We start from the raw sequence: 20,779 nt of genomic DNA, 5'->3' as shown, positions 1-20,779 counted from the left end.
GCTGTTTACATGGGTAAGAACTTCACAGATCCCATATTTTTATAGAAAACTTCAAAACGATCTTATTTTGGATGTAACATCTGATTATTAAAATGTATGAAAATGGATAGTTGAATAATTACCACCTTCTCTCAATGTTTTTTTTTTTTTTTTTATGTATGCTAACTCTCTAGGTTGTGTTATTAGGATAATTCTGACTGTTCAGTGGAAGTTAAATGGAAAGCAACTTTGTGTCACCCTTTTTGTCTCTAATAATAGTAAACAGCCATTTTCAAGGGCTTAGATACCTACCAGAGTTAAAGGAAAACTTACCATGGACTTTGAATCAGGGCATAAATAGGCAAGAATATATATGTATATATATATATATATATATATATAAAAATTTTACTTAATTTCATTTCCCAAAACTATACCTAAGGTTCTCCTGCATTTTGAAACAACAGTTCTGCATGTTTTATAAATAACTTCAAAATTGTTTTCCACATCATCTGAATGTCTTCCCCTTCCCTAGGCTTCAGAGTGTGTACAGGAAATTAAAATTTAAGTGCATACAGAAAAGTGATGTAAATTTCAAAAACATGAGCTACAAACTGAAGCCCTTTCTGGGTGCCCAATGGAAAGCATAGCCTTTTTTCAAAACAGAATTTATGACACCGGCCTTGTCTGTTCCCAGTCTGGGGGAGTATTCTATATTCACAGAAGTTTATACAAACATGTGACAAAAAGAGGCCTGATACTATTTTACCAACTCCCCTGCAGTTGGCAGCTGCGGCATTTCCCCCAGAAAAGGAACTGTGTTGTTTTTGTGCATAGTTTTATCACTTTGAGATTAGGCTATTGCAATATTTTCCAATAAATCAAACTTTATAGACTTCCTAATCTATGAATATAGCTCAATAAACTTAGTAATAACCTAGTAAAGTAAACTGTGGAAGAGTTGACGATGGAGTACAAACACATGCTCGCCCATACCATTACTTCGTTAGGATGGTTAGTTAGTTGGGCATAGTTGCGGCAATCTCAATGTGGGTATGCTGTTTGGGGAGACAAAGGAGTTCAGCTTTGCAAGCACAAGCCCTGATGTGCCAGGAATGGAGGATGGACCCTGATCCCTTTCATGCAGGCATAGCTTTGGTAAACAGGCAACACACAATAGCTTCTTTAGAATCCCACTGCCTGTCTGCTAGTATCCAAGTGGGGTTTGAGCTATTGATTTAGATCTATAGATTGCTAAATGGGATGAGACTTGTCTGCCTGAGAGATCACCACCATCCTTTACCCCTGCTGTAGTCAGCAGAGGTGTGAAAGGTAGTTTCCTCTTTGGCATCTAGAAATTACTCTTCAAAGCATCATGAATGTGATAATACTCTGAGAGCTTGGGGTACCTGCTAGGGCAAAGGTTGAGAAACAGCTCCCAGGAGAATGGTGAAGTAGTTCACTTGCTCTATTTATTGCTCAATGAAGGTTATCTGTTTGTAATTGTTCTGTGCCACTGCATGGCTGAGTTAATTTATTGCTTACACAAAAGTATATAACACTGACGAGTGGTCAACATCGCATTATTGTAGGCAAGATAAACTGTAAGGCACCTGCAGCCCTCTTAATGGGGACCCTTAACTAGCATTAAAATAAAAAGAAAGCATAGAATAAGTATTTTACATTTTAAAATAATTTTTAATATTAATGCTATGAATTGCAATCAAGTGAAATATCCCTATTTTTAAGACACGCCTGTATATGCATATCCTCACTAAGCACCTTAGTTAATTCAGTCAATAGTAAAAGGCTTCAGAGTCTTAATAACATGAATTACTAATAGGACTAGCAAATAACTATTATGGGGTTTTAAAATCCTGAAGTCAAGAAATTATTTTTGAATTTGCTTGTTTAGTATTTTCTTGAAAATAAATAGAAGCATGTAAATATTTAATGTTCACATTGTGGCAGAAATTAACATTTGCTTACGTGGGGGTGGGAAGAAGAGGGCATCCATGTCATCAACTTTTGGCAGCTAATTTAGGTGGCTAAATAGAGAAGGTAATCTAAAGCTTCCTGTGTAATTAAGGACGAGTCAAAGCACAGTTCCTAAATTTGGCTCCTGTTCCAAATCACTCCCTAAAGAAACCTATCAATCTCCACTGACTACAACAATGTAAATATCCACCAAAGATTTAAATGCTAATGTTTAATGCCAACATCAAAGAGCAGAATGTTTAGCCCTAAAATGCTTCATGTGATTAACTCTACACAATATAAAGAGCAATGACACTTTTCCCTCTTCATTACCAGTTAAGCTGCAAGACAAAAAATTAGAACTAAGGGTGAAATTTGGATCTCAGCTACACAAGGGAATATTTGGAATAATTCCACAGGAGGTCCACAGAGACAGATCATTACAGTATTGACTCTGAAATATTAACATCCAATTCCTCATTTCACAGCCATGATTAGAGGCTCTATGAACTTAAATAGACTCTTTAGCAAAGTAAATGGCATTTCTCTACATAAGCATCGGGGTTTACTAGCTCTGAATCTGACCTGCTGACTCAGCCACTACTGCCTGAAAGGAGCTTGCATGGTATGGAAAAAAAATGAGTGTTCCATGATGCATTAGGAAAAGATTCAGTCAAAAAAAAAAAAAAAAAAAAAAAAAAAAAAAAAAAAAAAAAAAAAAAAAAAAAAAAAAAAAAAATGTTTGGATGACAGATGGACAGAAAAGGACAAAAGGAGAGATGGTAAATAGATCCATCAGCACGTATGAGATGGGAGATACAGCAACTGAAGAGTCTGTTCCTGCAGATGCATACATGTGAGAGGTAACCCCAAATTCAATGTATAATTGTGTACAACAAGCTCTTGAAATGTAGGTAAAATTTTAGGAGGGTCATCCTTAAAAAGACAAGCTAAGAATCACAGTGACAGGACCTCATCCCTAGAGTCTTAGTCTCACTTCAGAAGAAGTGAGATCTGGCTTAAAAATTCTGAAAAACGCACTAACAGTTTAGAAGAAAGTGAGATTAAAAGAAGATTATGCTACATGCATGCATGTATGTGTATGCACGTGTGTGCTCAGCCCTCCTTCTCTTTTCCTTTCTCTCTGCCTGTATATGGCAGAAACCAGACAGAAGTAAGATGTTAAACATCCTATTCTGCACTTCTAAGATTTCTTTCATTAACATTAGAAAAATACCATCAGTTCTGTGAATAATTTTTCTTAAAGTTTTCTGTGTTTCTGCCTATGTGGATTCTCTTATGTCTGATATATGATTTAGTTCATTCAGTAAGGACAGGTCTTCATTAACCTGTTGACTTCATGTATGAGTTTAAGATTTCTACCTCTCTGTCAAACATAGTTAAAACTGGTCAAAAACTGTTGTCAGAGGACAACGGAGTTGAAAGAAGATTGTCCAAAGAAATACACATTTAGCATACTCACAAAGCCTTGTATGTTTAGAGAATTGAGATGAAAATAACCTTTTCTTAATTAGCATTTACTAAAGTGGCCTGAGTTGTGTGCCTTATGCTGCTTGCTCTGAAAATTTAAATGTACAGGTGAAAAAGCAGGAATTCAGGTTATTTAAACTACAGCTGTCACTAAAGACTGTTTTATTTTGTGGGTTGCTATCACAAACAACCTACCCTATAGAAACACAAAATGCAGCTTGTTATAAACTCGAATTTAGGACATTTATATTGGTCCCATAATAAGAAGATTTCTGTCATTATCGTGAGCATGATTTAGTTGACTTATGTTCGCATGCAGACACAGTTATGTAACACTTAGCTCAGACAAATGGCTCTGTTCTTGATCTTCCCTATTCCACTGTAGTTAATGACCAAATATTGTTAAAAATTGGGACACTAATTATCTGATGTCGACATGTTATGGATAATTAAGAATTGCTCACTCTGAAGCCGTGCTAATTGTTTTTCACAGGTCTCCTTCTCTTGTCCTTGTGTCCTCAACAAGGCAAGCAGCTACAGGTTTACGCGTACATCTCTGTCACGTACTTTGTCACAGAACATACATCATCCTTTCTGGCTCATCCCCGATTAATTTTGCTGGCTTGCAGCAATTATCTCTCCCTTTGTGACTGACCTCCTGGTAAATGGAGTGCATGATAGCTGGGCAATTTTTTCCTGCATATTTTACCACTTAATTGATCCTTATTGGCTGCCCACAATAGAATATACTAAACTTAAGTCATAAAATAGTTGAAATTGAGAGAAAGTGGTAACCATGTTTTAACAATTGTAGTTGACAGCTGTAAAAATCAGATCCTGATAATGTTCTCTCATTTACCCTATTACTTGGATCAGTTGGTTAAAGCTGTTAATGATCCTCTTGGATCAATGTCTTTTGCTTGTAGCTATAATTTACTGCATTGGTGGATTAGTACAGATGTTTTCATAGATAGCTCTGCATCATTCCACCAGATTGCTGTCTGCATCAAATTTGCTTCCATTCATCACTAACGAAGCAAAGAAAAAGATAATCAGCATCTTCTAACTTAACATTAACTATTGAACTCAGGATAACGCTTTTATTGTTGTCAATTTGCAGCCTTCAACCATGGCTTCCTCAGTAAATTGCCCTGAGAACTTCCTTTAGAAATAGATCCAATGATATATTTTGACTATAACAGGGAAAGACTACAGAAATGTCAAACTGTACAAAATAATTCATACACTAAAGAGTAGTAGATATAACTGTTCAATTAGGAATATGCCCTATGGAGACAGAGGTGGTTCTATCACATGCAAAACAGAAGAAACTACATAGGGCAGCAACATGTCTGAGAGAGCAAAAATTGTCCAGACTTATTAATTATCCAGACTTATTAATTATCCAGACTATCCCAGTACCTGAAAAATCTGCTGCCACCCATGGAGCTGTCATAGTGTATAAGTCAGCAGTAGTTACTGCTATTAGGGAAGATGTCTCCCCTCCTTATTACCCCACTAGTATCAGAAATATCAAGCCCAGCTCTTCACAGACATTTATTTTGCACTGACTTTACAACCCATCTCGACTATCTTAACCCTTACCTGCCAAAAGCCAACCATTCATTCTTGGGCTATTGATACTTCATAAACTGCCAGAAGGCCATGGGCCAGAATGGGAAGATTTGTGTTTTTCTAAAAAAAAACAGGCTTGCTGACACATGCAACAAATAAAAAATAAGTAACTGAATAAAATATGATGGGTTCCAAAACTACAGCAGCAGAATCTCTGACTCTATTTCTAATGAGAATACATATATAAAGAAAACTGGAAATATACTGTCTTAAAATGCTGGACAAATCTACATAGCACCTCTTTCTAGACAGGTAATTATGAGACTGAACTCCATCCCAAAGTGGTGGACTGGAATCTTGCTTTAAGAAAGTTCTTGATTCAAGACATTCTTCGTCCCTTCCTGCAGTGCATTTTTGGCATACTGACTACCCTAGCTGTGATAGACTCACTACAGAGGTTGTTCAGCTATTAAATAAGCACTAGTATGAGCAATCTTCCCCATCCAGAAGTCACACATTTAGCTATTTTATCATTTAAGCTTAATGGAAGAACTTCTTTAGCTCTCTCTGTATAAGCTATCTTCCCTTTTAAACATTTCCACAGGAGTCGTTACAGTAGTCTGACTCCATGCCATGCTGTCATGAAATGCTTCACTCTATAGTGATGTTACAGTTAAAGAATTTTTTAATTTAATGCATACAACCTCAATTGGGATTTCACATTTGGTGGTACTTATGCACTTGCAATAGCACCTTTCAGTACTAATGCTTGTTTCTCATCAAAAAAGCATCTGTGCACTTCGAGGGTTTTGTTTGTTCTAATGACAGTGGTACTTGAATTATTTCAAAAGGTCTGAAATAAACCATCAAATATTAGGAAATTCAGGGACAAAACTTCTAATGTCTTATTTTGCTATAAATATAATCAGACTCTTAGTTTTGTTATTTCTAGACAAAATAACAAAGAAATTAAACACCTTAATCATAAATTACACTGTACTAAAGTAAGATCTCAGAACTCATGAGCACAGTAGGTTTTGGCTAGATTAATTCAAACACTATGTATAACTCTGTCCTACAGATATCAATATTTCACAGTTCTGTTCACTGAAGGAGTTCAAATCTGTTTTTTAAATACTGAAAATCAAATCTTCCTTGTGCTTTTATGAGGCCAGCTATGTGTAGCTATTAGCTACAAATAAGAAACAGGAAGATCAAACAAACAAATGAAAAACATAATTGAGAAATTTTATGACAGAAACAGAACAGGCCTTTTTTTGCCAGATCCCCCACTGTATTTGTCTTTGACTCTTAAGTCTCAATATAGCCATGACAGTGTTTCACGTAAAATGACTTCCTATGCAAATTATAAAATTTCCAAACAAATATCTGCCTACCTTTAATAATCATCATCATGACATTATTTTAGTAAGTGAATGATACATGTGGGCAATATACCAAACAAATAAAATAGAGTTAATGAGATCCTACTGATCGTATTCAGCATACATCTAGATCCTGCATCAGTTCACAGGAAGTAGAAAAAGGAAGGTTTGGAGATACAGTTCTGCTGCCAAATCAGAGGTTTATGGAATTGTTTTCTTTGCACATGAGTTAATTTGCTACACTAGACTGTGTATCACCATGTATAAATGTATCAAGTGATTTCTTGTCTTTGTGCTGCAGGTATCTTGAAAGTCTTTGAGGTTGGCCAGGTCTTTGCAGAACTATGTAGAAGAGTCCCCAAAGAGTATAACAAAGCTCAGAGAGTACTATTTAGCTTCTATTCTGTTCAAAAGGATTTATGGCCATGAGATATAATCTAATTATGGATTAAGTGAAAGAAGAAGCAAGGCATATTTATGAGGGGCTAAAAACCCACCCAGCAAGTGTCACAAGTAGAGCTCTTCTATTTTACAAACTTTTCTGGGATTGGTCATAGAAAATATGATGTTAACACACATATTTTCTTTTCAAGGTCAGGATTAATTTTTCATCACTACTTTTAAACTGATAACTGATGTAACTCATAAACATCAAGGAAATATCTGGCCCGTGTTTGTAACATTAGAAAGAAAAGTTGTTCCAAGTCCTTTGTGCCATATTAGCAAACCAATCTTTCCTTTCTCTGGCTAAATTGTACATTATATCACTCATTTTCTCCCTCAAGTACATAGTTATTTATTGCGTAGCTAGTGAAATTATGCTTTAGTAGTGTACATTTGACTGTAGTGATATAACCTGCCATTTCAATAGCTCAGTGCACAGGAAAGTTAAGAGCCCGGTGGCTGTCATGCTTCTCCTAGCAGGTTGCTACCAAATATTTAACATACATAGAAGCTTAATCTGGCCATTTCTATTTCAGTTTTGGTTCTGGGAAGGTGAATCTTTATTTTATCTTTGTGTAGCTACACTAGAGGGTAAATTCCCACTATTTTTATTTCTAAATATTTTAAAACTCACATAGTCTCTACTAGAAAAACTTAGTTTCTTCGCAAAAATGATTACGTCTATTTTTAAAAAACTTTTATGATAAAGTTGTACAGGCAAGAGTTCTTATACCCATCTAGGAATAAAATTTAATCTTTTTTAGTGTAATTTTAAAAAAATAATAATTCAAATGACATTCAGCCACAAACTGATTTGCAAAAACCTGCTACCGTCAGACTCAAAATGTGATATGAAGTTAAAGTTTCCTTTCATGATGACAGAGTGCCCATTGCTTTGGTTTCTGTGTGTTCTGATAGAGCATAAGGTTCAAATCCTGCTCCTATTGAAGTCAATGACAAAACTTCCATTGACTTCAGCGGTGCAGGATCAGACCCTAAGCAACACAGCTAACATCTGTTTTCTTGCTTCCTCTCTTACCTTTCAGTTAAAAATATTCAAATAAATGAGAACTAAATATTAGAAAAAATTAATTACTATCAATTGGCTATGCTGTGGTAAGTTTTCTTATAAAACATATTGCTTGTCATTTCAAATTTATATATATATATATATATATATGTTCTGTATATATATATCAAGTATTATCAAAACTGTCAAACATCATATATGCCATACCATATTATATCCTATACAGATGATTCCTTATTTGTGAAAAAAACAAAAAAAAATAATTTAACATTTAGCAATCTTACAATAATTCCCCAACCTAGTAATTCCACAGTGTCTCTACAACCTTGTGGATTTCACTATATTAAAGATGACCTAATACAATCAGTGAATGAACAAACTGCTTTCCCTGATCTGATAGTATTTACTATACAGAGACTGGAACTCTTATCAAGTTTTTATCAAGCAGTTTAATTCAGGCATAAATTCAGTTACTGCCTCCTGTCAAAATATCTCTGATATTAGTCTAGGGTAAGGTGATTGCAGATCAATAGGCAGTCTTAGCGCCACAGAAATAACACAATCCATTTTTTTAAATATACCGAAAAGGCATGTAAAAAACTAGAAGAATAGTAACGACCACATGTAGTTACTCTACTCTAGTTTTACCCTGTTCATTTGGTGGCCATGAAGTGCGGAACACTTACAGAACTATGCTGTCTGCCTACTAGTCTAGAAAAATGTTGAAACAGATTAAAACAGATCTTAAAAATGATTAAGAATAAGCACTAACATCCTGGTGGGATGCACCCACAGGTCCTGAGGGAACTGGTGGATGAAGTGCCTAAGTCACTATTTACCATACTGAGAAGTCATAGCAGTCTGGTGAAGCTCCCACTGACTGGAAAAGGTGAAACATAACCCCCATTTTTAAAAAGGGAAATAAACAAGACCTGGGGAACTACAGGCCAGTCAGTCTAACCTCTGTGCCCGGCAAGATTATGGAGTGGATCCTCCTGGAAACTATGCTAGGGCACATGGAAAATAAGGAGGTGACTGGTCAAAGACAACATGTCTTCACTAAGGGCAAATTTTCCCTGACAAATTTGGTGGCCTTCTACGATGGCATTACAGTGTTAGTGGATAACGGAAGAGCAACTGACATCATCTACCTGGACTTGTGCAAAGCATTTGAAAATGTCTCACACAACATCCTTGTCTCTAAATTGGAGAGACATGGATTTAACAGAGGGACCACTTGGTACAAAAGGAATTGGTTGTATGGTTGCACTCAAATGGATCGATGTCCAAGTGAAGAGCAGTGATGAGTGGCGTTCCTCAGGGGTCAGTACTGGGACCAGCATAGTTTAACATCTTTGTTGGTGACATGGACAGTGGGATTGAGTGCACCCTCAGCAAATTTACCAATGACATCAAGCTGTGTGGTGTAATCAACACACTGGAGGGAAGGGAGGCCATCCAGAGGGACCTTGACAGGCTTGAGAGGTGGGCCCATGCAAACCTCATGAAGTTCAACAAGGCCAAGTGCAAGGTCCTGCACATGGGTCAGGGCAATCCCAAGCACAAATACAGGCTGGGAGAGGAGTGGCTTGAGAGCAGCCCTGTGGAGAAGGACTTGGGGGTACTAGTGGATGGAAAATTGACTATGATCCAGCAAAGTGTGCTTGCAGCATAGAAAGCCAATTGTATCCTGGGCTGCAACAAGAGAATTGTGTCCAGCAGGTCAAGAGAGGTGATTCTCCCCTTCTACTCCACTCTCATGAGACCCCAGCTGGAGTACTCTGGGGGCCCCAGCATAAGAAGGACATGGACCTGCTCGAGAGGGTCCAGAGGAGGCCACAAAGATGATCAGGGGGCTGGAGGACCTTCCCTATGAGGACAGGTTGTAAGAGTTGGGATTGTTCTCCTTTGGGGAGACCTTATAGCAACCTTCCAGTACTTAAAGGGGACCTACAGGAAAGGTGGGGAGGGACTCTATCAGAGAGGGTAGTGATAGGACAAGGGGTAGCAGTTTTAATCTGAAAGAGGTTAGATTCAGATTAGATATAAGGAAGAAATTCTTCACTGTGAAAGTGGTGAGACACTGTAACAGATTGCCCAGAGAAGTTGTGGCTGCCCCCTCCCCAGAAGTGTTCAAAGCTGGGTTGGACAGGCTTTGGAGCAACCTGGTCTAGTGGAAGGTTGGGGAAGGGGAGGGGAAGAGGAATTGGAACTAGATGATCTTTAAGGTTCCTTCCAACCCAAACCATTTTACAACTCAAAGATCTTTGTATCTCCCATTAAATAAACTAAGCAAAATGGTAACCCAAAATACAATCATCATAACATATGTTTCTAAAAACCACAGCTTAATTAGAGAAGTTAGGGAATATTTGTTTTGAGAAATGACTTTTTATATAAAATAATTCTTCCAGTTCAACAGGTGGAACATGTTTGGTAAAAAGAAAAGAAAGATATTATTTTTATAATTAGAATTCTTTTTATATGAAGCATTGTTTTTAAATATATGATGTAGCCATATCATTGTGTGAAAGTTGATCTACAGCTGAAGGCTAGAAGATGAAGCATAGCTCAAAAGGTAAAGTCACTAGCAGGAAATATCAGATTAAACCTGAAGCTAAAGGAAGTCCATCAAAATGGTAAAACATAGAAGCAGTGTTAAATTGAACATTGAAGCTATTTGTAATCAGCTGTCATGTATCACCAGAAGTGAACATTGAATGGAAAGCATAGATGAAGGCAGATTAAAACAATTTGGTGGCAGAATGGGAAGACACTAAAATGGTCTGGGGAAAGGAGAGAAGTAAGAATATGACTAGAATGGTGAGGTGAAAGAGACTGAGAAACCCACAGGCATAAATCTTCTTGACTGCTGCCTCTGCTGGGGTATAGCTCATTGCTGAAGAAAAGTCAGGCTTAAGTGAGATTGACAGGGCACAGGAAACAAATAAAAGGTCAGTAGTGCAGAGACTATGAAAGAAAAGACTTTAAAAAATGAGATAATTGAGAGCTGGGGAAAATATGAAGAGAAGCTGAGAAAAGTGATGAGCAGCAACAACAAAAAGAGAATGTAAAGTAGGGGAGAATGCAAAGTGTCTCCCCTGTTTAGAAAGACTTCAGAAGTATCTAAGAATGGCAGAACCCATCACAGAGATTTACATAAGGGATAGTTTGTTTCCTTTATGCATTCAGTCATTTCTTCTTGCCGTGTAAATCAATGGTACTGCTGTTAATAGTCATGATTTTATGGCATGTAATATTTTTTTTCTGCTCAGGTTTCTGTGATAATGTAAGTTTGAAAATTTCAGTTCCCTTTATTGTTTTTTTTAAACTTTTTTTTTTTTTTTTTTTAATTTGGGGATCTGTTTTTTCTAGGAAAATTTTTAAGAGATTAAAAATATTTTTTTTGGTAGGAATTTTTCTGAAAATTGAACTCTAAGATGTAAATATATGGAAAAGCAAATCAACATATACAAAATAAATTGTTTCTAAAAAGCATTTTTCTAGAGTAAGCCTTGATTATGGAACTGAATCAGGATTTTTTAACCACTTCAAGTTGCCAGCATCAAGTACATCTGAAGGTGCAGCATGACCTAAGAGTACCGTGGGACACCTTTCTCTCGCTGTGAAGAAGGAGCAAGCATTAACAAGTACCTCCTGCACAAGAACAGAGAGTACATTTAGGAACAGGTATTGGGATTACATTTTAACTTCTGTTTGTCATGTTTGGTTATGATAATAAGACATGATGAGTATCCCTTTGGATATGATTTTTTCTTTCCAGTGACTATAAAGACGACTCAAACTGTCTCAGGACAGATACTTAAATTTTCTCAAATTGTGATAAATGTTGGGATTCATCCAATCTATCTTAAGTTTTCTCAAAATCAGGCTAGATTGGGTGAATATCAGCCTTTATCAGAGACCAGTCCATTGCCCATTCAGAAAAATTACATAAGAAAGGATGCAAAAAGAGTTTTAAAATCTTACTATCTTTACAAAAGTTTAAACAGAAAAATTATACAACTGTTATTGAAACAGATATTTTTTTAAAGGTTTGAAAATGCATAAATGCCAAAATCCGACCAATATTGATGTGTGGTGAAATCTATCCGATTGCATTAGCTTTTTGAGTGTTGTATGGAAAAAATGTATAATTTATAAAGGAATTTGATGGATCAAAAGAAACTACCAGTACCACCAAAAGGTGAATATCTTATTAGGGAACTGGTAAATTTTATCTTTGGTAAACAGCCATTCAGTCAGCTTCCAAAGGTAGTGTTTGCCAGCTGTTTGCCAGCTGCAGCTCTTCAGTACATTCACCTATTGTGACTGAGGCTTAGTCACATTTAAATCTTCAAGGATGCAGGGGTTCACATAGATCAGCTTGCAATATTGGGATGACATCCTGTATTCTTTATATGATGCTGGATAGGCAAGATATCAAACAAGATGGTTTACTCCTGGGGGACTTAGTGCACTTAATCTTTTACCTCCAATTCCGGCTCAGTTCTTTCATGCTTTTGTCAAAAAACAAAACAAAGCAAAACAAAAAGCCTCATGATTCTTGGCTGCAGCATAAAAAATATACCATATGACAACTGATAGACTAGTCACAAAGTCTTTTTATGACAAGGAATGAATAGCGATGTGTCATATGTATATATGTGAGCAATGTGAAATGCTACCAACCCACTTACAGTCATTGTATTGTAATTTCCACAAATATAAATAGTTTTTTATCAACCACCTGGTTCTTTTCTGTGACACACTCTCTTTGTCTCATCAGAAACTTGTTATATGTGGGTGAAGAAATACTGAATATAATCCATAACCACCTTCTTTTATCAATAATTTCCCGTTATCATTACACAATGATTTGAATTTCGTGAATATGGCCACAAAGGATCAATTCAATTAAACCAAAACTACAAAGGAAAAATCTCACTTCAAGCCTCTGTGCAACTGGTGAACCCAGTAATTATATATAGCCACCTATTGTGCTAGCATAATAACATGTGAAGAAGGTTTAGTTAGACACATTTACACACATAAAAAGCAATATGGGCATAGAAAAAGTCATTTTTGCCAAAAGTATAGAACAGTCACACAGTAACAAATGAGAGCTGCATGAATCCTAGTTTACTTGGCTATAAATAAATCCAACATTTTCTTTCTCTCCATGGTAAAATAAAATAGGAGCACAGAAGCATAACAGTCTCCTTTGAGCAACCAGTCTCTTTCTGTTCAATTATAGTCATCAATCTGTTCCACCTAAAATACTTTCCTCCTTGAGAAACCAAAGAAATCAGTATTAAGATCCAAAACATGCTGTTGTAAAAATAATGTAAAAGAGGTCTTTCCTTTTGGTGAATGCATTTGTTCTGAAAGACTGTATTTTCTTTAACATGAATTTTGTAATTTGGGTGAAAATAAACTGCTGCATTTGTATGGCACTTTTAATCAGAAAATCTTGAAGAACTTGGTAAGGAAAGGTAAGGGTTATCTTCATTTTACAGACAGAGAAAACTGAACAGAGAGCTTAAAGGTTTTTGTTTGGTTTATTTTTTTTTCCCCAGAATCTGTTTCCTAAGTATATTCCTTTTAGATACCCAACTGGAAGCCTTTAAATCCTGATATTCAGATGTGTTAAACAGACAAAGCTTCAGTCATAGAAGTACCCTTTCTCTCAACGGTGACCGTGTCAGATTCTGTAGCACCAGGAAAGGCTCACTTGTGCATAATCCCACAGCAAACTGGAAAGCAGGGAAGGAACAGAGTCAGGTCTCCTGCTTCATGCTACATGTTCTTACAAAATTTATCTAGGAGGTTGAAGGCTTTCCCATTACCTGAAATCACTAGGTGAAGTCTAGATGTTGTCTCTAACGTATATGCAAGCTATGGTTTCACTAACATCTCTGGTCTTGATGTGAGGACCATTTAATAAAATCATATAGCTTCTGTTACTTATAACACAGGATAATCATATTATGTCTTCTGGCCTGAAAAACCCTATAAATCTATGACTGTGAGAGCACAGTAGGATTAACTATAATGAATTATATTGAGGGTAACACAACAAACTTCTGATTAAGGCTTTTTCATCTTCCTGAGATGTGATAGTAGCCACCAAATTGCACTGTCTCTGCCTTTACCCTGTGTGCCACTGAACCATCAAAGCAAATAAAGCCAATTTGATTTAGCTAAACAGGAAAAAGTCCAAATCCTCTTCCTCATTAAGTGGTTCTGTACAGATATCTACAGAGAGCAGAATACTGTCCACCTGTGCATGTTTGAAGAATTCTCAAGAATTATTTTAAAGATGAAAAATCAAGGTGACAAAATAATGCAATCTATGGTGCAAAAATAGTTTCAGAGTAAGTTCTCTGTGCTCAAAATCTCATCATAAACTCCAAGACCTGAATGAGCAGAGAGACCAATCCTTTCAGTCACAGGGATGGTTCCAAAATAATATAAAATGTGCATTTAGTATCCAGGAAAGCACTATGGGGAAATTAAATATCCCATAAATATTCCAGCCTAGCTTTAACAACTGTATAAACCATTCTATGTTTGGGGGAAGGTAGGGAATGTTTTGAAGTCAATTTCGTGTCCTTTTTTTTTTTTTTTTTTGAGATGACCATCTTTAAAGTGCAATATAACTACAGTTTTTCCTGTTTGTTCATTGCCCCTGTATGGTGAGTTTGTCCTCAGTTCAAAGCATTACTGTGGGGGATCATTTCTACTGCACTAAAAAAGAATAGCTTGATCACAGTCATTAAAATTTCCTCAAAGGTGTATGTATCCTTTAACACTTTGGTTAACTGTTCTTACAGCAAGCATCAGCTATTTTCTTTTAAGGCATTTCTTCAGAAGCCAGATCTTGCAATTAATGTTCAGTTTAAGATGTTTTTTTCAATGTATAAAAGGCTAGTTTTACTATCTTCTTTTAAAGCCCACATTGCACTACTGTGGATTCAGAGTCCTATAATTTTTCTCAACAAGTAACTCATGATTTCAGAAACCTAAAACAGATAACTCTTTTTTTTTTTTTTTTCATTTAGCATGCAGAAAACTAAAGCCTTTTTTTTTGCCTGAGGTGATATGCTAGTTTGATTTTATTTTCCCTGACATTTCACGTGTCAGATTATGATAAGTAGAAGAAACAAAGAACAATCATCACATTCTCACTGAATCTCATAATCAAATATCTGGAAATATAAGATAAATTAGAAACATTATCCTGAGAGAAAACATTAACACTGAAAACACCATCAGCTATCGAAATCATCTTCCAGTGACCTAGGTCTCCCATACAGGTTTAAAAAATTCAGAAAGGAAACCTGCACAGGACCATCACATCTACTTTTTTTAATCTTGAAATACTAGGGAGTGACCTACAATGACATAAGAAGAAAAAGAAAAAAAGTTGCAGACTTAAGAAAATCTATTTAATGATAAAGCTGTATGTCTTCTTTAAGTCTTTCATGAATGCTTTCTGAAAGCAATCCTGAGGCCAAGAAACAGGACAGGTTATCATGAAATACTATAAGCTCAAATTAACTAGTTGGCAAGATGAAAAGATTAATGAGCCAGAACACACCAAACATGCTCCTGATTTACTACATCTGTAGTTTGCATGTTCCAAATTTCTCTCAGTCTCACAGTGTTGAGATTCATAAGTGCTGAAAACTTACCTGCTTGGCCGGTGGTAATACTGACAGCTGCAAAAAGCCTCTGGGAACGACTCAAGTCAGAAACCCCATTCACAGCTTCAACTTCAAACGTGTAGTTAGCATGAGCTAGCAGGTCCATGACAGTGACATAGTTATCTACTAATCCAGTTTGCTGGGGCATATATCCAATGTTACTCCCACAGGGAACACATTCGCCCTGCTCCCAGCTGCACCTCTTGCACAAAATGCGGTAGGTCACATCATTTCTTCCCCCGTTGTCAGCAGGAGGACTCCACTCCAAACTCACAGTAGTCTGGTTGATATTAAAAATGAGGTTCTGTGGTGCAGATGGAGGTCCTATGTAACACACAGAAAGTCCAAGGTAATTGCCCAGAACCACAGTGGGACATGTAGCTAGCATTTTAATTATTGAGACAGAAAATAGTAGAAGCCTTTTTCTTCATATAAACATTCCATTATTTTTAGTACAAGCTGCATAAAAGCTTCCTTGAACTCACTTGGCAGGAGCTTTATTTATTTTCCATTAAGGCATCAGAATAACAATTGTCTGTATATTTACTGCAACTGATTTTAGCTGTTTCTCTTCTGTGCAATTAAAAGATTGGTTAATGTACCTTAAAGGTTGTCTTTTATAGTTTTCCCAAGTATGGGATTTGTTCGTGTCTTCCAAATGTACTGTACAAACTGCATCCAGTTCTTTGTTATCAGCTCTGATATGATTTACAGAGGTATTTGGTGTTGCTTTGGATTTAGGAGACTTCCACTATTTGAACCACCAATCTGCGCAGGCTAGTCTATTTGAAGTTAGAGGGTTAAGCCAGATCCAATTACAGTTCAATCGAAGCTCAGATCTGCACAGGTTACTATTCATTTTTCATAATACTCATTTTGGTATTATATCACATAAAGCACATTATCTACAACAATTTTACAGTCATTGGAAAACTATGCCTGTATACTACCTATTACAATGACTTACACACTTACCCAACATGCAGTGTTTTCCAATGTTATATCAAGCAAACATGAAAATAGTATTTATGCTGATTCTATGTTCACTGTCAACCTTTTTTCCCCTCTGTCTTTCAATTTCATTTACTGTTGTAAATGTACTTTTCAAAAATAGGAAAAGCCATCCAAAATTACTAGATACAAGTGGCTGCACCTGGTTGGTTAGGCAATGTCCTTTACTATTAAATTCATGACTGACTCACTTGTGCATGCGACATATGGTGGATCAGAAGGTGCCCTATAATAGCTATCTTCACAATCGCATCTTGAAGATCCTTCCTTGTCAGAGAAGCTGTGAGTAGGGCAGCGGGAGCACTGCAGATCTTGTGAGGAGGATTTGTAGAACCCACGGCCACAAGCTAAAACAGAACAAAACAAATTAAGGTTTAGATTTGCATGGACTACTGTTCTGATCTTTTTTGTCACTGTCACATGAAGTACATGCTCCTGTAAATGTCTAAACTACCCATTCTGTTCTGTTGGCACAAGCAAGATATGCTCACAATTTCTTTTTCTTCAGTTGATGATGTTAATGATTTTGTGACATTTTTATGAGTTCGAGCATACATGACAAATACCTCAGCAGTTGGCAGCATAATATTTTAACACAGAAGGCCACAGAAGTATAACAAGCATCTGTTTTTCACCATAGAAGAGTACAATAACGGTGTGAAACAGCTGGATGTCTGCAATAGGCCTGAACAAGGGAAAAGCAGTCTGGAGAAGCTCTGCTCTAGCACCACTGAAGAGCTTCTGGTATCTGAACTAGTTGATTTTGAATTAATGGAGCAAAAGTTACTCTTCCCTGATCTGAGAAACCCAAAGAAGCTGTAACCCACCAGTGGACCCTGATCCTGAGGAAAGAATGAGGTGTGAATACTTGTTTAACAGATGATGCTGGTAGGAACAAGCAGAAAGAGGAGGAGGGCAGAGAGCGTAAGCTGCACAGTTGGCTATTCCAGTTTCACAGAGAGAGATAACTAGGCTGAAATGAATTTACTAAAACTTTCAAGGGAAATTTAATAGGTAATTAATTGGAAATATGTATATATAATAATTCCATACTTTGGTTGTCCCGCTATGAACCCATGTGAGTAAAAAACATGATGTGTTCCAAACCTGATGTTTAGAAATACTTCTTTCAGCTACTGTCACAGTTCCCAAAGCAGAAACACCCATAAAACACACCTATAATGACACTTACAAGCAGAGAATTGCAACCTAGACAGCCAGCTTAAGAATGGATAAACTATGAGAGCTGTAGGGGATGAGGAAAAGAAAAGTGGGGATACCAGAATGCTAAAAACTGGAAACAGATTAAGACTCCATTTCAGCACTGAGGTTATGGGCAAACTTACAAACACTGTGAGCACGAAAAAACAGAACACAAAGGTCCTCCAGAACTTTCTAATAAAGCAAAGGCTTTTTCAACCACACTATTTTATTCTTTTTTTTCCAACCCTAGCAGTCAGTCTAACCTTCTTAAGCCACCACCTGTATGCAAAGAAAAGGCATAGCAAGTGAAACTTAGTATTGAGTATCAAAATATTAAAGCTAGTTAAATAGTCATTCTGAATTCATAGAGAATTTACTTTGGTTATATTCATATTTGCTTGGATATTTTCTCAGAACAGAAATGCAAAGTATCCAAAGGCACTGATATTTGGAACAGTTATTTCAGTTGTCTGGTACGCAATGATGGAAAGAGCATGAAAACAATGAGCTTTATCCAAATCTCACTGAAGTCAACAAAGAGTGTCTTTGACTTTCATAGCCTTTGGACTGGACCCACAGTGTAGCTACAGCAACATAATTTATTAATCTGAGTAATTTTATGCAACTCAGTGAAAAAAAAAAGGTGGTAATACTTAAGAAAACAGTAGACTAAATTTGATTAATTAGGTATATCAACAGCAGATCATATCAGTATAAAATGATAGGAAATTCTGGCTCTCTATTACTCTCAATATATTAACTTTCTAAAGAAAAATATGGCTAAAGGACAGAAATCACCATAACATTTAGACTTTGTTATGCTGAAAAAAACAGTGGATGAAAGTTACATTACCTGGCAGAGAAAATTAACATGCAAAGCATGTATCCTCTGACTTTGACAAAGGGGCACAAGTTTACATTAGAAGAAAATCTAGCCCTGCTCTAGTCTGATTCTACCAGAGTAGCTGTTATATATGCTATTTAGAGAAGACAGAAAGAATTTTGGAGAAACACTGTGTGGATAGATATGACCTGTGAATTTATAGTTACAGCAAATTTAACTCAGAATTGTCCTTTTACACCTTCTTTCAAGACTGTTTCAGAATTTTCTGACCAAAGACAAAGAGCACAAAAGCTGAACTGATTTGTATGCGTGTACCTTAAGACATATATTTAAACTTCTGTCTGCTCTTTCAGTACTTGCAATTGAAATGTAACTAAAATTACCAAATAATAGTTTCCTGCCTTTCTTAAATAGTCATGTTCCTCTCGTACTGAGCAAAACACTGGACAAATACACTGAGTCTTGCAGCACGTATCTCTGTGCAAAGCAAAGAGCATCTTAAAAGGCAAAGATCCCTACTGTGTTTCCAGTCTGTCCTGCTCAGCAGGGAACATTACAAAGCAAAGACGCAGAGTGTAAGATAGAGATTTCAGACAGAAATAACAAAATGTAAACAGAAAACCCCTTCTAATTTTTTTTCTGATGACTTGATCAAGACATTTATATGCTTAGTCACTTGCTATTTAAAGTAAGTGTGCATTTCTTACTAGAGTTCAAAGGATCTGAATGTCTGTGACTAGTTTACATGACTGAAAGCCATTTATTCTCCCACACAGCATACCACAGGCAGCAGGTTCAGGCACTCATACCATGCTACCATTCCATTAGCTTTTTTTCCAATAAGAGGCTTGTGATGACATTTAATAACCATCCCTTCAACTTATACACCCCATAAATACAAGGGGCAGAATATTCCAGCCTTGAAATTTTTAACAGTATGAAAATAGTGCTTTTAAAAAGGATTTTAAAAAATTTTAACAGTTCTTTAGAAAGGAGGGTATGCAGGGGTACACAAAATAATTAAAAGTACTCATTGGAGGAATACAACTAAATTATTTTCCCATTTTTCTTCATAAATTTAAATTTTTCACAAAAATTTGGTTTTTTCAGCCTAGCAGTAGAATACTTCCATTGCTGAAAAATTGGGGAGCTATGAATCTTTATCTGTTTTTAACATACATCATTGTCCTTTCCAAGAAACTTGCAACTGAAAACTCTACCAAGACAGGGTGTTACATGGATCACTTATGAAGGTGTGATAACTTGCCAGTGAACTATTACAGATCACAGATGGGAAAGAACCATTCAAAAATATGTATTTGATTCCTTTTTTTCCTCCCTTTTGTCCTTCCTTGACAAGTTGCAATGGTGAATTTTTTTTATATTGCAAGTAATTTAAATACAGTGGTTTGTTCTACACTATTTTGAGTCCACCTATTTTGATCCAATTTAGTTCTTTATGTAATATTTTTAAGATCACAGGAACAGATGGTATAAAACCTCCACTGCTACTACCTTCATAAGCAACATTTTAAAAATGCTAATTGTTAAAAAAAAAAACCAACACATTGTACATGCAAATCTAAATGTGATAAATACAGGTACTGTTCCACAAAAGTATCTCATGGCAAAACTTGAGGCAATTCAAACTTCATTTGATCATATCCATTTTAATTTTTCATTAGTGCAGGAGAGCACTCATCAACAGCACTTCTTCCCTTTAAAGGGAGCCTGTATTGTAAATCATGGTACAGAACTCAAGTAATGATGGGAGGTATGCGGGAGGGTATAACTGATGAGGTAGCTCTCTGATGTTGTAGCCATAATCCTCATTATTGTTGATCTGAGAAAAATGTGAACTCATCTCATCTTCCCCAAGCAAGTTAAGATCCAGAAGTAGTTTTGCTACGGAAGGGCTTCTGGGGTACTGAAAAAGAGGGGGAGGGGAAAAGGGAAGAAAGCCAGCACAAAATAAATTTACTTCCATTCACTGTGGTGCGTCATTTACAGCTGCTAATTTAATAGAACAGCTCTTCCCAGATGAAGCTCCTATTTTATTCCAACAGCTGCTCCAAAGTCTTGCATGTTCCAGGAAAGGGTTTCCAACCAAGAGCAGTCAAGTTTACTGACA

At 36.4% G+C, this 20,779-nt stretch overlaps 1 protein-coding gene across 6 annotated transcripts in view; it reads right to left on the bottom strand.

Moving 5' to 3' along the window:
* The window catches only part of EPHA7 (EPH receptor A7), a 167,604-nt gene that overhangs the window by 94,109 nt on the left and 52,716 nt on the right, over positions 1 to 20,779 (bottom strand). For all 6 annotated transcript variants that reach the window (XM_032989915.2, XM_032989917.2, XM_032989916.2 and 3 more), the window contains exons 4-5: positions 16,793 to 16,948; positions 15,579 to 15,914 (exon numbers count right to left, since the gene is read on the bottom strand). In XM_032989915.2, the coding sequence (XP_032845806.2) occupies positions 15,579 to 15,914; positions 16,793 to 16,948 (492 nt within the window). The remainder of the gene's footprint in view (positions 1 to 15,578; positions 15,915 to 16,792; positions 16,949 to 20,779) is intronic.

Source organism: Tyto alba, unplaced genomic scaffold (assembly GCF_018691265.1).
Source record: "Tyto alba isolate M040663 unplaced genomic scaffold, T.alba_DEE_v4.0 Super-Scaffold_40, whole genome shotgun sequence".
NCBI classification, from domain to species: domain Eukaryota; kingdom Metazoa; phylum Chordata; class Aves; order Strigiformes; family Tytonidae; genus Tyto; species Tyto alba.
The sequence above is the reverse complement of the archived record's forward strand: the minus strand, read 5'-3'. Positions and strand labels throughout refer to the sequence as shown.